This window comes from Dendrobates tinctorius, unplaced genomic scaffold (genome assembly GCF_039654945.1).
Source record: "Dendrobates tinctorius isolate UK_male_01 unplaced genomic scaffold, ASM3965494v1 ptg000150l, whole genome shotgun sequence".
In the NCBI taxonomy this organism is placed as follows: Eukaryota; Metazoa; Chordata; class Amphibia; order Anura; family Dendrobatidae; genus Dendrobates; species Dendrobates tinctorius.
In genome coordinates, this window is record NW_027361817.1 from 12,094,666 (window position 1) to 12,109,063 (window position 14,398).

Here is a 14,398-nt window from a genome sequence, read left to right on the forward strand (position 1 = left end):
TTTAGGAGCGCTTTCCAGCTTAGTTGGTAGGCTGGATAGTGGCGTCCGTCAGGGCGGACAGTGCACCCGTACTAAGCGGTGGTTCATACTAACAGGTTGCGGTTGTTCGCCGGCTGGTACACTCCTCGTGAAGTAACGAGGTTCGTGCCTGTTTGCACCGGGTTAGTACTTTTCCACCGGTGTCTGGTTATCTCCTACACGCCTTCTCCCCATTGTTCTAGCTGCAGTTGGTCACCTCTGCACGGTGGGCCCTGGGCTGCGAACACCTTATCTATTATTTGGTGTGTTCCGCCAGCCCCGTAACAGTGATGGGAGGTAAAGAGTTTGTTTCTGGTCACTACTGTTGGCTGATAGGACTACTGCTCCCATCAGCCTACGCCTGATGCCTTGAGAGCAGGCGCGGTTGATGCGAGTATTCATCGGCCAGCGCCTGCACTCTAAAAAAAAAAAAAAAAAAAAAAAAAAAGAGTTAAAAAAATGGCTTGTGTTTCCCTGTATTTTTTATATCCAGCCATTCAGAACTGACAGCTGCGGGCTGCAACCTTCAGCTGTCAGCTTTAGCAAAGCTGGTTATTAGGAACAGAGGGGTCCCCACGCCGTTTTTCAAATTCATTTAAATAAACAATTAAAATAAACGGTGTGGGGTTTCCCCCATTTTTGACAACCAGCCAAGCTAAAGCAGACAGCTGGAGGCTGGCATTATCAGGCTGGTAAGCGGCCATGGATATTGTCCCTCCAGCCTAAAAATAGTAGCCTGCAGCCACCCAGAAAAAGCTCATCTATTGGATGCACCAGTTCAAGCGCTTTGGCCATCTCTTCCCACTTGCTCTGTGTCAGTGGCAAGTGGGGTTCATATTTGTGGGGTTGATGTCATGTTTGTATTGCCCAGTGACATCAAGCCCACGGCTTCGTAATGGAGAGGCGGCTATAAGACACCTATCCATTACTAGAAAAATGAAGAGGAGCAGCATCCAATCCAGGTGAAAAAATATATAGAAATTTTTTGAGCCATGAAAAGATGCGACGTTTCGACCATCAGATGGTCTTTTTTCAAGCATGCTTGAAAAAGACCATCTGATGGTCGAAACGTTGCATCTTTTCATGGCTCAATAAATTTCTATATATTTTTCACCTGGATTTGATGCTGCTCCTCTTCATTTTTCTGGGATTTCTGATGTCCAACTGGGTCTTTGGACGGTGAGCGTGCATCTCTTCGATCCTGAGAGTGCTGTCAGCCATTTCGTATATATGTTTGACCTATCCATTACTAATCCTATACTTGTATTGTAAATAAACACACAGTGAGTATAAAGTCCTTGTATTCCTTTGATTTGATACTTTTTTTGACTAATTGTCATCCACTTGGACACATTTTTACCAAATTACTAATGTGTTTGTCCGAAGAACGAGTTGGTTCGGTTTATTTTACTTGGGTCTACATACAATTATATGTTTCTCTATATGTCTAGGGTCATTTAGGGCTAATTAGGACAGCCAACGTGGAGCGGGGGCACCACTACCAAATCCCTCTAGGGTGCCAACCTCCGCTGATAGGCAGGCAACAGGATAGCTAATAGGTTAGGGTGTGGGTAGCAATTCCCTGTTCCCGTCTCTATCTATTTTTATGTTTTCTTTGTATGTATGTCTGTTTTTGGATGTGATTCATCCTTTTAATGTATATCTAATAAATAGTAATTTTTAGGTCTTTCTTCTATGATAAGTAAAATTTATTGAAGACCATATATTATACCTTTTTCACTAATTAATAAGCGATTTCCAAATCATTGCATGTTTGTTTTCTTTATATTTTACACAAAATATGAACATTTTTTATTTTGTGGTTGTGCTTTATTCTACAAAACCATGCCATACTAATATTTTTTTAATACTAATTATGGTATACTACTATATATACTGTCATTAAAGGATTGTTCCCAATAAAACAAGGTATCCTCTAACTAAAGGACAGGGGATAATTGCTGATCACTTGGCGTCCAAATGCTAGTAGACCCAGCAATCTCGAGTTCATGTGTCTGCCGCCCCTTTGTGAATGGAGCTAAGGTGTACAGGCTCAGCCTCTGCTCCATTCATTGTCCATGGGTCTGCCGATTTCAGCACTCGGTTTTATTCAGCATTCTCAAGGACATTGAAAAGGATTGGTGGTAGACCATGCTTACCTTTGCTCTGTACAAGAATTGTTACAGAGCCCTGCTCTCGGAGTTCCAGAGCCCCAATCTTGTATTTGATGGAGATTCTAGTGGTCATACCCAGTGAATTAGTGAGTTATCTGCTATTCTATTTTTGCCAGCAAGAGATTTTTTTCAAGCCATTGCTTGAACAAAGCCTTTTGCTCGCCAAAACCTCACTGCTGTTACTGTATGTGTCTTTGATGGATATGCAACTTTTATTTGAGGTCATAGAATAAATTTGGTGTTTTAATAATATCTAAATGGCGCCTGTCATCTAATTCCTGCTACCCGAACTATGGCTGCATTATTGTCTTTGCTGTTGTAGTCAGGTACAGGGATGCAGTAACGCAAGGAATGCAGAACAAGGATTAACAACAGTGCGATTTAATTTGTAACAATAATGAACTCCTCGCAGGAAGGTAACAGATAATTAACAGTGGAATTATGGTATAACAGAACAGTTTTATTATTAAACTTCACTTATCATGACTTATCTGTTCCTCAATCGCATGTGGTCCAATGAGAGTTGAAATACCGGCAGCGGCCAGCACTGCGTCTTCAGGTGTAACCCGCCAACAACCGATCTAGCTTCTGGCAGCAACGGGCGGTCACTGGCTTTGCCCGTTGAGCCCCTAGTCCTTTAATCTGTAAAGCTGAGGTGAGAAGTGTTGTAGAGGTCTCTGTCCGGTGCGTGCTCCGCTGCACGCCTGTCAAGGAGGGAGAACACACCTTACGATCCTGCACCTGGCACCCTCTTCCCAATGCGAGCACTGCACCCTGTTTAGCCAGGTGCTCGATGTTCTGCGTCCTCACTGATTCTTGGGGGGTCTCATGTAACCTCTGCCAGGGCTCGGCTCCACATGTTCCCTCTCTGCAAGAGAGCGGTGCACCCCTGTTTTCCCTCTCTGCCGACGGGAACCTTCTACCTTTTCCCGTGCTTCCTCCTGCTCTCCCCCCTGTCTCACCACTCTCCCTCTTCCTAGGTCTTGGGTCCTGTGCGGTTCCCCATTCTTCCCCCCCGGAAACACTGAACACAGCCTCAACAGTTCCGGACTGAGCATTGCACAGGCACCCGCAGCCCGGTCTTCCTCCTTACACTGTCTATGTCTTAGATGACTAGTTCATGTCAGTTCCACAGTGGCATCACCACTCCCCACTTCCAACAGTTCTTTTCCCAAACACCCACATAGGGAGAGACCCGTCAGTCAAAGGGATTGAGGCAAGCAGAAGCTGCCATGGACATGCATTAGGCTTGTCATCCAAGTCACAGAGTCTCCTGCTGGCATTTCAAAGTAAAGTATGGTACTCCCACAAATGGCTGGCTGTGGTTTAAATATTAGGTAAAAAAATTATATAATTTGCTGTACATGTACAAACTGAGCTTGATACTCTGGTATTTTACTATAATGTTTTTATGCAGGTGAATGACGCATCCAGAAAAGGCATGAGGTTTGTTGGATTTATCATGAAGCACTTTCATCAGTCTACCAATACTCTAGCGGATGTACAAAAACTGGAGCAAAACAGCAGCAAAAACTCGAATGAGGATTCTTATAAAAGACGGACTGAGGGAACTATCAGTGGGCAATCTTCTGAAAGTGGAATAGAGGAAGAAATCAATTTGGGAAATGAAAGCTTCCAGGAATCTGTATTCCCAGATGAAGGGACATTAACGAAATTAAGAAAATGTCAAGGTATTTTCCAAATACATAATTTATACTATATATATCAGTATATCAATTATTTGTGCAATTTATTAGCATACCATTGAGGTATTGAGGTTTTCCTTCAGACCTCTCAATGCCTCCCTATTGATAACAGCCAAGAACAAAATCTTTTCAAAGTACAAGTTCGATGCGGTTAGGTCTACTTTGCTTACACGGTGACTTTGGCCTCATAGTAGCTGCAAGTAGTCCTAGTGTAAAAAACATAGCAGTTCTCATAAATTCTGTAAATCACACCCTATGCTTTTGTTTTGCTGAAATCACTGTTGGTCCATGAATCACATATGTATTCTGTCTGTGGTTTTTCTTAGATAGGACACATGCTATAGGCAATGGAAATCGTTCACGTTTTTTTTTTTGTAGACCATGAGGTCTGCCCAAAAATCACACACACGTCGCCTTTTTATCTGACTCTTGGAACGGTATCACAAGTCCAAGTCTATGGGTCCGTGAAAATCACTACCAACACAGATGACATTAGTGTGCAGTCCGTAAACTGTCCGTGATTAAAATTGCAATGAGCTGGAGAAGCTTTGCATTTTTTTTTTTTTTTCGATATGTGAAAATCACTGACGATAAAAACTGATACTGACCAAACACTGATGAAACTTGGATCCAAAATCAGTGACAATTAGACCTTATTTTTGCATACGTGAAATATCACAGATGTCCTAGGGCCCCTGCTCTTCTCCATTTGCACCTTCAGCCTCGGACAGCTCATACAATCTCACGGCTTTCAGTATCACCTCTATGCTGATGACACACATATCTACATCTGTAGACCAGATATCACCTCCCTACTAACCAGAATCTCACAATGTCTGCTATTTCATACTTCTTCTCCGCTAGATTTCTAAAACTTAATATGGACAAAACAGAATTCATCATCTTTCCCCATCTCACTCGTTTCCCCCAACTGACATAACCATTAAAGTAAATGGCTACCCATTCTCCCCAGTCCCACAAGCTCGCTGCCTCGGGGTAATCCTTGACACTGATCTCTCTTTCAAACTACATATCCAAGAACTTTCCACTTCCTGCCGACTCAAAAATATTTCACGTATCCGTACATTCCTCAACCAAGAATCTGCAAAAACCCTAGTCCATGCCCTCATCATCTCATGCCTTGACTATTGCAACCTCCAGCTCTGTGGCCTCCCCTCTAACATTGTCGCACCCCTCCAACCTATTCTAAACTCTGCTGCTCGACCAATCCACCTGTCCACCCTCTATTCCCTGGCCTCTCCCCTCTGTCAATCCCTGCACTCGCTCCCTTTTACCCAAAGACTCCAGTTCAAAGCCCTAACCATGGCATACAAAGCTATCCACAACCTGTTCCCTTCATACATCTCTGACCTTGTCTCACGCTACTTACCTACACACAACCTCCAATCCTCACAAGATCTTCTCTACTCCATTCTTATCTCCTCTTCCCACAATCACATACAAGATTTCTCCAGCGCATCACCTCTACTCTGGAACTCTTTGCCTACAACCTGCAGTAACCACCGATCAACCAAGCCACTGCACGACCAGCTCTACCCTCGCCTTCTGTATCCTCACCCATCCCTGGAAGATTGCGAGCCCTCATGGGCAGGGTCCTCTCTCCTCCTCCTGTACCAGTCGTGACATGTATTGTTTAACATTACTTTACTCGTTTTTATTATTAAGAAAAAATGACAGCACAGAGAACTGGAGAGGACAAATAGCGTCATATTTGAAGTACTGTAAACAAATAATTGAAATATTATACCTCCAGCACACTATTAGAACAGTGTAGGACATACTGCACATAAATAGACAAAAACCACAGAAAAAATTGCAATGCAAAAAAGTTCAAAAGTAATAATATTGTAGAAAAATGCAAATCTTTATTAGAAAACCAGATAGGTAACAAACATGGGCAAAAAGTGACACCTGTTGTCTGCAAAAGCAGCAGTGGAACAGTGATTACCTCAATAGTATCATCATAATTATGACAAAAACCCTTATATGTAGCTTGAACATAGTAAAGTGCATAAGGCCATAACAGGGGCAACAAAAGGCCTTGGTCAGGTAAATGGACAGCACATTGTCTAAATAACAGGGATAATCCCCAGCTGATATCCACTAGTAGCAAACAACCAATATTATGGCCACATACAGTGGGGAAAAAAAGTATTTAGTCAGTCAGCAATAGTGCAAGTTCCACCACTTAAAAAGATGAGAGGCGTCTGTAATTTACATCATAGGTAGACCTCAACTATGGGAGACAAACTGAGAAAAAAAAATCCAGAAAATCACATTGTCTGTTTTTTTTTTCATTTTATTTGCATATTATGGTGGAAAATAAGTATTTGGTCAGAAACAAGCAATCAAGATTTCTGGCTCTCACAGACCTGTAACTTCTTCTTTAAGAGTCTCCTCTTTCCTCCACTCATTACCTGTCGTAATGGCACCTGTTTAAACTTGTTATCAGTATAAAAAGACACCTGTGCACACCCTCAAACAGTCTGACTCCAAACTCCACTATGGTGAAGACCAAAGAGCTGTCAAAGGACACCAGAAGCAAAATTGTAGCCCTGCACCAGGCTGGGAAGACTGAATCTGCAATAGCCAACCAGCTTGGAGTGAAGAAATCAACTGTGGGAGCAATAATTAGAAAATGGAAGACATACAAGACCACTGATAATCTCCCTCGATCTGGTGCTCCACGCAAAATCCCACCCCGTGGGGTCAGAATGATCACAAGAACGGTGAGCAAAAATCCCAGAACCACACGGGGGGACCTAGTGAATGAACTGCAGAGAGCTGGGACCAATGTAACAAGGCCTACCATAAGTAACACACTACGCCACCATGGACTCAGATCCTGCAGTGCCAGACGTGTCCCACTGCTTAAGCCTGTACATGTCCGGGCCCGTCTGAAGTTTGCTAGAGAGCATTTGGATGATCCAGAGGAGTTTTGGGAGAATGTCCTATGGTCTGATGAAACCAAACTGGAACTGTTTGGTAGAAACACAACTTGTCGTGTTTGGAGGAAAAAGAATACTGAGTTGCATCCATCAAACACCATACCTACTCTAAAGCATGGTGGTGGAAACATCATGCTTTGGGGCTGTTTCTCTGCAAAGGGGCCAGGACGACTGATCCGAGTACATGAAAGAATGAATGGGGCCATGTATCGTGAGATTTTGAGTGCAAACCTCCTTCCATCAGCAAGAGCATTGAAGATGAAACGTGGCTGGGTCTTTCAACATGACAATGATCCAAAGCACACCGCCAGGGCAACGAAGGAGTGGCTTTGTAAGAAGCATTTCAAGGTCCTGGAGTGGCCTAGCCAGTCTCCAGATCTCAACCCTATAGAAAACCTTTGGAGGGAGTTGAAAGTCCGTGTTGCCAAGCGAAAAGCCAAAAACATCACTGCTCTAGAGGAGATCTGCATGGAGGAATGGGCCAACATACCAACAACAGTGTGTGGCAACCTTGTGAAGACTTACAGAAAACGTTTGACCTCTGTCATTGCCAACAAAGGATATATCACAAAGTATTGAGATGAAATTTTGTTTCTGACCAAATACTTATTTTCCACCATAATATGCAAATAAAATGAAAAAAAAAACAGACAATGTGATTTTCTGGATTTTTTTTTCTCAGTTTGTCTCCCATAGTTGAGGTCTACCTATGATGTAAATTACAGACGCCTCTCATCTTTTTAAGTGGTGGAATTTGCACTATTGCTGACTGACTAAATACTTTTTTTCCCCACTGTATGTAAATGATAGCTAATAAAACACATACCAGGGTTTAGAGGAACACCGCACACTGCCCACCGCTTGCCCAGCAGTGGGCAGTGTGCGGTGTTCCTCTAAACCCTGGTATGTGTTTTATCAGCTATCATTTACATATGTGGCCATAATATTGGTTGTTTGCTACTAGTGGATATCAGCCTGGCATTATCCCTGTTATTTAGACAATGTGCTGTCCATTTACCTGACCAAGGCCGTTTGTCGGCCACTGTTATGGCCTTATGCACTTCACTATGTTCAAGCTACTTATAAGGGTTTTTGTCATAATTATGATGATACTATTGAGTTAATCACTGTTCACTGTTCCACTGCTGCTTTTGCAGACAAGAGGAGTCACTTTTTAACACAGGTTTGTTACCTATCTGTTTTTTTAATAAAGATTTGCACTTTTCTACAATATTATTACTTTTGGACTTTTTTGCATTGCAATTTTTTCTGTGGTTTTTGTCATTTTTATTATGTATACCCCTTTTCACATGTAAAGCTCCGTGGAATAAATGGCGCTCTAATAATAAATAATAATAATGTCTGAATTAAGCCTAAATGTATACCATATTTTTTACCTGCAACAGACGCCTTATCTTCAGTCTGTTTTGCTGTAATAAAATATTACCAATCATTCTTCATCAATTTAGAACTTTTTGCAGCTGCACTGTAAATATCAAATCTGGCATTTCATTTCTTTTTACCGACAGTACTGTATAAACTTTAAAGGGAATCTGTCACCTATTTTTGGCCTATATGATGCTGCCACCGCCATCAGGGGCTTATCTACAGCATTCTGTAATGCTGTAGATAAGCCCCCTATGTAACCTGAAAGATAAGAAAAACGAGTTAGATTATACTCACCCGGGAGGCCGGTCCGGTCCAGTCCAACGGGTGTCGCGGTCCGGTCCGGCGCCACCCATCTTCTAGCGATGACATCCCCTTCTTACTTCTGCTGCGGCTCCTGCACAGGTGTACTGCAGTGCGTAGACGCCGGGAAAGGTCAGAGAGGTCCGGCGCCTGCGCACTGCAGTACTCTGCTTTGCCCTCAACAGGGCAGAGCAGTGCGCCTGCGCCAGAGCCGCAACTGGAAGCAAAGAAGAGGACGTCATCGATAGAAGATGGGAGGCGCTGGACCGGATCATGACACCCATCGGACCCGAACTGGACCCGGACCGCCCCTGGGTAAGTATAATCTATCTCGTTTTTCTTATCTTTCAGGTTACATCGGGGGCTTATCTACAGCATTACAGAATGCAGTAGATAAGCCCTTGATGGCGGTGGCCGCATCATATAGGCCAAAAATTAGGTGACAGATTCCCTTTAAGCCTCAGTTTCCGAAATTAAGTTTTTTTTTTATGTGTATTGCAAAGTGCTGCAGAGCAGTAGTCACGACCAAGTTGCTGTCCGGTTGCGCTCTGGCACTTTACAGACAATGAGTGTCCCAGTCCTAGTGTGCTGTAATGTGTGGGGTGCATCACACTCACTTGTAGGCCGCAGATCTCTGCTGCCTCCAGATTTCTGACTTCAGGAGCCACTGCACACAATGCATGGGACACCAGGTTTTTTGAAACAGTCAAACTTTACTAAACAGTCCAAGTTCATCAGGTGGGTGCAAGTGGGATAGGGTACAGCAAATCAGTTTCCTCCTTCTTACCACAACTCCCCTTTAGTCCTGTCTGTAGCTCATCCTGGACCACCCCCAAGCCCACTGATTGTATCAGTCACAGGGATTTCCCGTCCACCTTGGCAGTGCACCCGGGACCAGCCATCACCTTCCATCTATGTAGGTCCCTGTCCATATTCCCCAGAGGATGCGTTGTGCCAGACCGTACAGGAGCCTCCGGACGTGACAGGAGCGACCGCTCGGGATCCCATTAATACCTCCCACTGCTTAGAACAAGCGACACATCTTGCCCCTAGCAAACCACCGCACCTGAACTTGAACTCACTCCACTGGCTTACCCTGAACTCCTCTAACCATGACTACACCAAACCTTAACCATTTCCTATCTACATGCTAACCTGTCCTATATCCTATGTTATATTCTATGCAGTCCTAAGCTTATCCCTATGCTATATTCACATTATGCATTAACACTTTATATACTATACATTACCATAATACATTACATTAGACACACGCTACTTTCACATAAAAAAAGCACAACGGTATTCACACAGTGCGTCTGGAGTCTTCAAGGGCGGGAACAGGGTAAGACAGTCCACATCCCTACAGTACCTTTCACAGCTTCTGTACCACATCCAAAACCAAAATATTTTAGGCATCATGATGTAGAAGGACAAGTGAGTGAATATCACATTGTGGAGAAAGAAGGGGAAGCACATCATGTTAACTTACTGCTCTGAATGATGCCTTTATATTAGCACACCGCTATAAGGCCTCCTTCACATGTCCATGAGTCACATATTGTATGTGCTCTGTGCTTTCAACGATACAACACATGCCCATTATAATCTATGGGGTTGTTCACATGTCCGTGTATTTTTGTGACATGAACGATTTTGATCCAAGTCACGGACTATGCCCCATTTGATGAATTTGGTGCAAAAATATGTGAGTGAAAAACACAAGACAAAAAAAAAGAAAATTGACTTAAAAAATAAGAAATGATGATTTGGTCACATTGTCTTAGATGTCTCTTTATCCACATAACAGGATTCAGTCCTCTTTCTGGTACTAAAATGATGCTGTATTCAAATAGAGCGACAGCGCACCTTTGTGAATGCAGTCCAAGAGTTGCAGAACAGGAATGTATTAACCCTTTAACGACCGCCAATACACCTTTTTATTGACGACAGTTAAGGGTACTTAAGCCTCAGCGCCGCTGTTTAACGGCACTGAGAAATAAGTGTATAGTGCCCCTCAGAGTCGGAATTTCTCCGGGGGTAGCTGAGACCCCAGGGAACATGATTCGGGTGGGTTTTTACCGACCCGAGTGTTGCGATGCCCATTACTAATGGAATAACGGCGACCACAAAAAAAAGGTCAGATTTCCCATTTAATTTCTCTCTCCTCCGGGGTCCTCTGATTTTCCCCTGGTACCTCCGATGTCCCTGGACCCTCCTGCATCCCCCAGTCCTGCTCCACAGCCGCCGGCATCTTCTTACAGGAAGAAAATGGAGGGCGCACAAGATCTGCCGACCGGCACCCGGAAGCAATAAGAAATTTTTCCTATTGGTTCATTTTGATCTCTTTGATAGACTTTATCACAGTGATCAAAATAAATAGTAATGTCTCTGATACAAATGCAGTCTCAGGCCACAGTCACACGGTCAGTATTTGGGCAGTATTTTACTTCAGTATTTGTAAGCCAAAACCAGAAGTGGGATAATCAGAGGAAAAATACAATGGAAACACATCACCACTTCTGTATTTATCACCCTCTCATGGTTTTGACTCAAATACTGAGATAAAAAACTGACCAAAATACTCAATGTGTGCATGAGGCCTTAGCTAAAGTCGACGTGATCAAACTCCTCCTGCAGATAATAATTAGTAGAAGTTAGAATAAAGAGGAAGGGAAGGTGCTGAATTGACTCCTAAAGATGGCTCCTCTTAAATATGTGATTTCATCTCACTTTTATTTAATAGATATGTGTCTGATAAAAAATACATTTAGTGTATGATTTTATATCACAAATTATGTTATATTAATTATATTATAGTACAGGCAGTCCCCGGCTTACGACCATCTGACTTATGGATGACTCCTTATGTTGGATGTTAGGAAAAAAAATAAAACCTAATACCTCACCGCTTACCTGTACGCCGCCCACTGTCCGGAATCTTCACTATAGGCCGAGTTTTCCGGCTGCATACAGGCCGGATCTCACTCTGTATCATAAGGTCATCGTCAACCTTATGGCTCACAGTGAACTCTAGCCTAGACGTGGCCGGAAGTGCTCGTCTATTGTGAAGAGTCTGGAGATGTGGTTCCCCGACAACAGAAAGATGATGACCACATGAGGAGCAGTGGGATAGCAGGAGATTTGAATATTGGTTAAAAAAATACTTTTACTCACATCTCAGGTTCCCCACTGATCACTGTCTTCTTTCTGCCTATCAGTGACTGTCAGCTTTCTATGTATAAGTATGGATACAAAAAGAGCTGTCAGTCACTGATCGGACCACCCACTGGACAGAGAATACCACAATGAACAAAGGATTAAATGATGAAAACACAAGTTATGCTGAATCTTTTCTCACATGTATATGCCAACCTGCTCTGCTCCCCCTGCTCTATGACATGGTGCCTTCAGATTGGATTGCGTTTTCATGGTGACATGTTCCTTTTAAGAAGCTAAACTGATATTTTCAGGTTTTCTTAGGCTAGGTGCACATTGTCAAGTTCTTTTCCCGATGTAAGCTGTAAAGTGCCTATAGGCACCCATTCACCAGGTGGAGGCGAAAAGCACACACGTGGTCAGAATTGTTGGTACCCCTCGTTTAATGACAGAAAAACCCACAATCTTTACAGAAATAACTTGAATCTGACAAAAGTAATAATAAATAAAAAATCTATGAAAATTAACAAGTGAAAGTCAGGCATTGCTTTTCAACCATGCTTCCACAGAATTAAAAAAATAATAAAACTCATGAAATAGGTCTGGACAGAAATGATGGTACCCTTAATATTTTGTTGCACAACCTTTTGAGGCAATCATTGCAATCAAATGATTCCTGTAGCTGTCAATGGAGACTTCTGCACCTCTCAACAGGTATTTTGGCCCACTCCTCTAGAGCAAACTGCTCCAGCTGTCTCGTGTTTGAAGGTTGCCTTTTCCAGACGTCAAGTTTCAGCTCTTTCCAAAGATGCTCAATAGGATTTAGGTCAGGGCTCATAGAAGGCGACTTCAGAATAGTCCAGTGTTTTCCTCTTAGCCATTCTTGGGTGTTTTTAGCTGTGTGTTTTGGGTCATTATCCTGTTGCAAGACCCATGGCCTGCGACTAAGACCAAGCTTTCTGACACTGGGCAGCACATTTCTCTCTAGAATCCCTTGATAGTCTTGAGATTTCATTGTACTCTGCACAGATTCTAGACACCCTGTGCCAGATGCAGCAAAGCAGACCTAGAACATAAGAGCCTCCTCCATGTTTCACAGTAGGGACAGTGTTCTTTTCTTGATATACTTTATTTTTCCTAAACATAAAAAATGACCATCATCCAATCCGGGTGAAAAAAACTCCAAAGTTTCTTTATTCTGCCATCAATACGTCAGTACAATGTTTCGACCATAATGTGGTCTTTTTCAGGTACCTTTTACTTGTACTTGAAAAAGACCACGTTATGGTCGAAACGTTGTACTGACGTACTGATGGCACAATAAAGAAACATTGGAGTTTTTTTCACCCAGATTATCCTGGTCATTTTTTATGTTTATACTTAAGCTGTTGGTCCTGCTGGGTCCTGGGACTTTGGAGTGTGCATCCTATTGTGAAATCTGTGTGCTGTTGGCTGCATCTACATGTTTATACTTTATTTTTCCTCCTGTGAACATAGAGCTGATGTGCCTTGCCAAAAAGTTTCATTTTTGTCTCATCTGTCCATAGGACATTCTCCCAGAAGCGTTGTGGCTTGTCAACATGTAGTTTGGCAAATTCAAGTCTGGCTTTTTTATGATTTTTTCAACAAAGGTGTCCTCCTTGGTCGTCTCCCATGAAGTCCACTTTGGCTCATACAACAATGGATGGTGCAATCTGACACTGATGCTCCTTGAGCTTGAAGTTCACCTATTTAGAAGTTTTTCTAGGCTCTTTTGTTACCATTCATATTATCTGTCTTTTTGATTTGTCATCAATTTTCCTCATGTGGCCATGTCCAGGGAGGTTGGCTACAGTCCCATGGAGCTTAAATTTCTGAATAATATGTGCAACTGTAGTCACAGGAACATCAAGCTGCTTGGAGATGGTCTTATAACTTTTACCTTTTACATGTTTGTCTATAATTTTCATTCTAATTTCCTGAGACAACTCTTTCCTTTGCTTCCTCTGGTCCATGTTGAGTGTGATACACACCATGTCACCAAACAGCACAGTGAGTATCTGTAGCCCTCTATACAGGCCCACTCACTGATTCCAATATTGTAGACACCTGTGATGCTAATTAGTGGACACACCTTGATTTAAAATGTCCATTTTGTCACATTATTTTCAAGGGTACCACCATTTCTGTCAAGGCCTATTTCATGAGTTTTATTTTTTTTTTTAATTCTGTGGAAACATGGTTGAAAAGCAATGTCTGACTTTCATTTCTTCCTTTTCATAGATTTTTTATTTATTATTACTTTTGCCAGATTCAAGTTATTTCTGTGACCATTGTGGGTTTTTCTGTCATTAAACGAGGGGTACCAACAATTTTGAACATGTGTGTATTTGCTTTCAGCCTCCGTCTAGTCTCTCTTGCCTCCATTTATTTTTGAAGTATATTTTCTCTGAAATGCCGCAGTGTTTACCGCCAGCGATTCTGCCTCCTGCCTCTCTCCCCCAGCAGAGATGCCGACTCACTCATTGCCTCTGCCGCCATCGTGCACATCCTGCTCCAACTACTAATGCCCGAGGGTGCGCACACTGCGCAGATCCCCAGACACTGTGCTTAGGGCATGCACGCGGTTGTGTTCTGTTAAAGGGACAGTGCGTGCTGTTCTAAAGTGTCCCCAGCCATTGGCTGGGAGACACTCATTATATAA

General features: G+C 42.8%; 1 protein-coding gene across 4 annotated transcripts in view; it reads left to right on the forward strand.

The window, feature by feature from the left end:
• RFTN2 (raftlin family member 2) overlaps positions 1-14,398 on the forward strand; it is a 208,054-nt gene that overhangs the window by 95,627 nt on the left and 98,029 nt on the right. For all 4 annotated transcript variants that reach the window (XM_073546706.1, XM_073546707.1, XM_073546709.1 and 1 more), the window contains one exon: positions 3,610-3,883. In XM_073546706.1, coding sequence (XP_073402807.1) covers positions 3,610-3,883 — 274 coding nt within the window. The remainder of the gene's footprint in view (positions 1-3,609; positions 3,884-14,398) is intronic.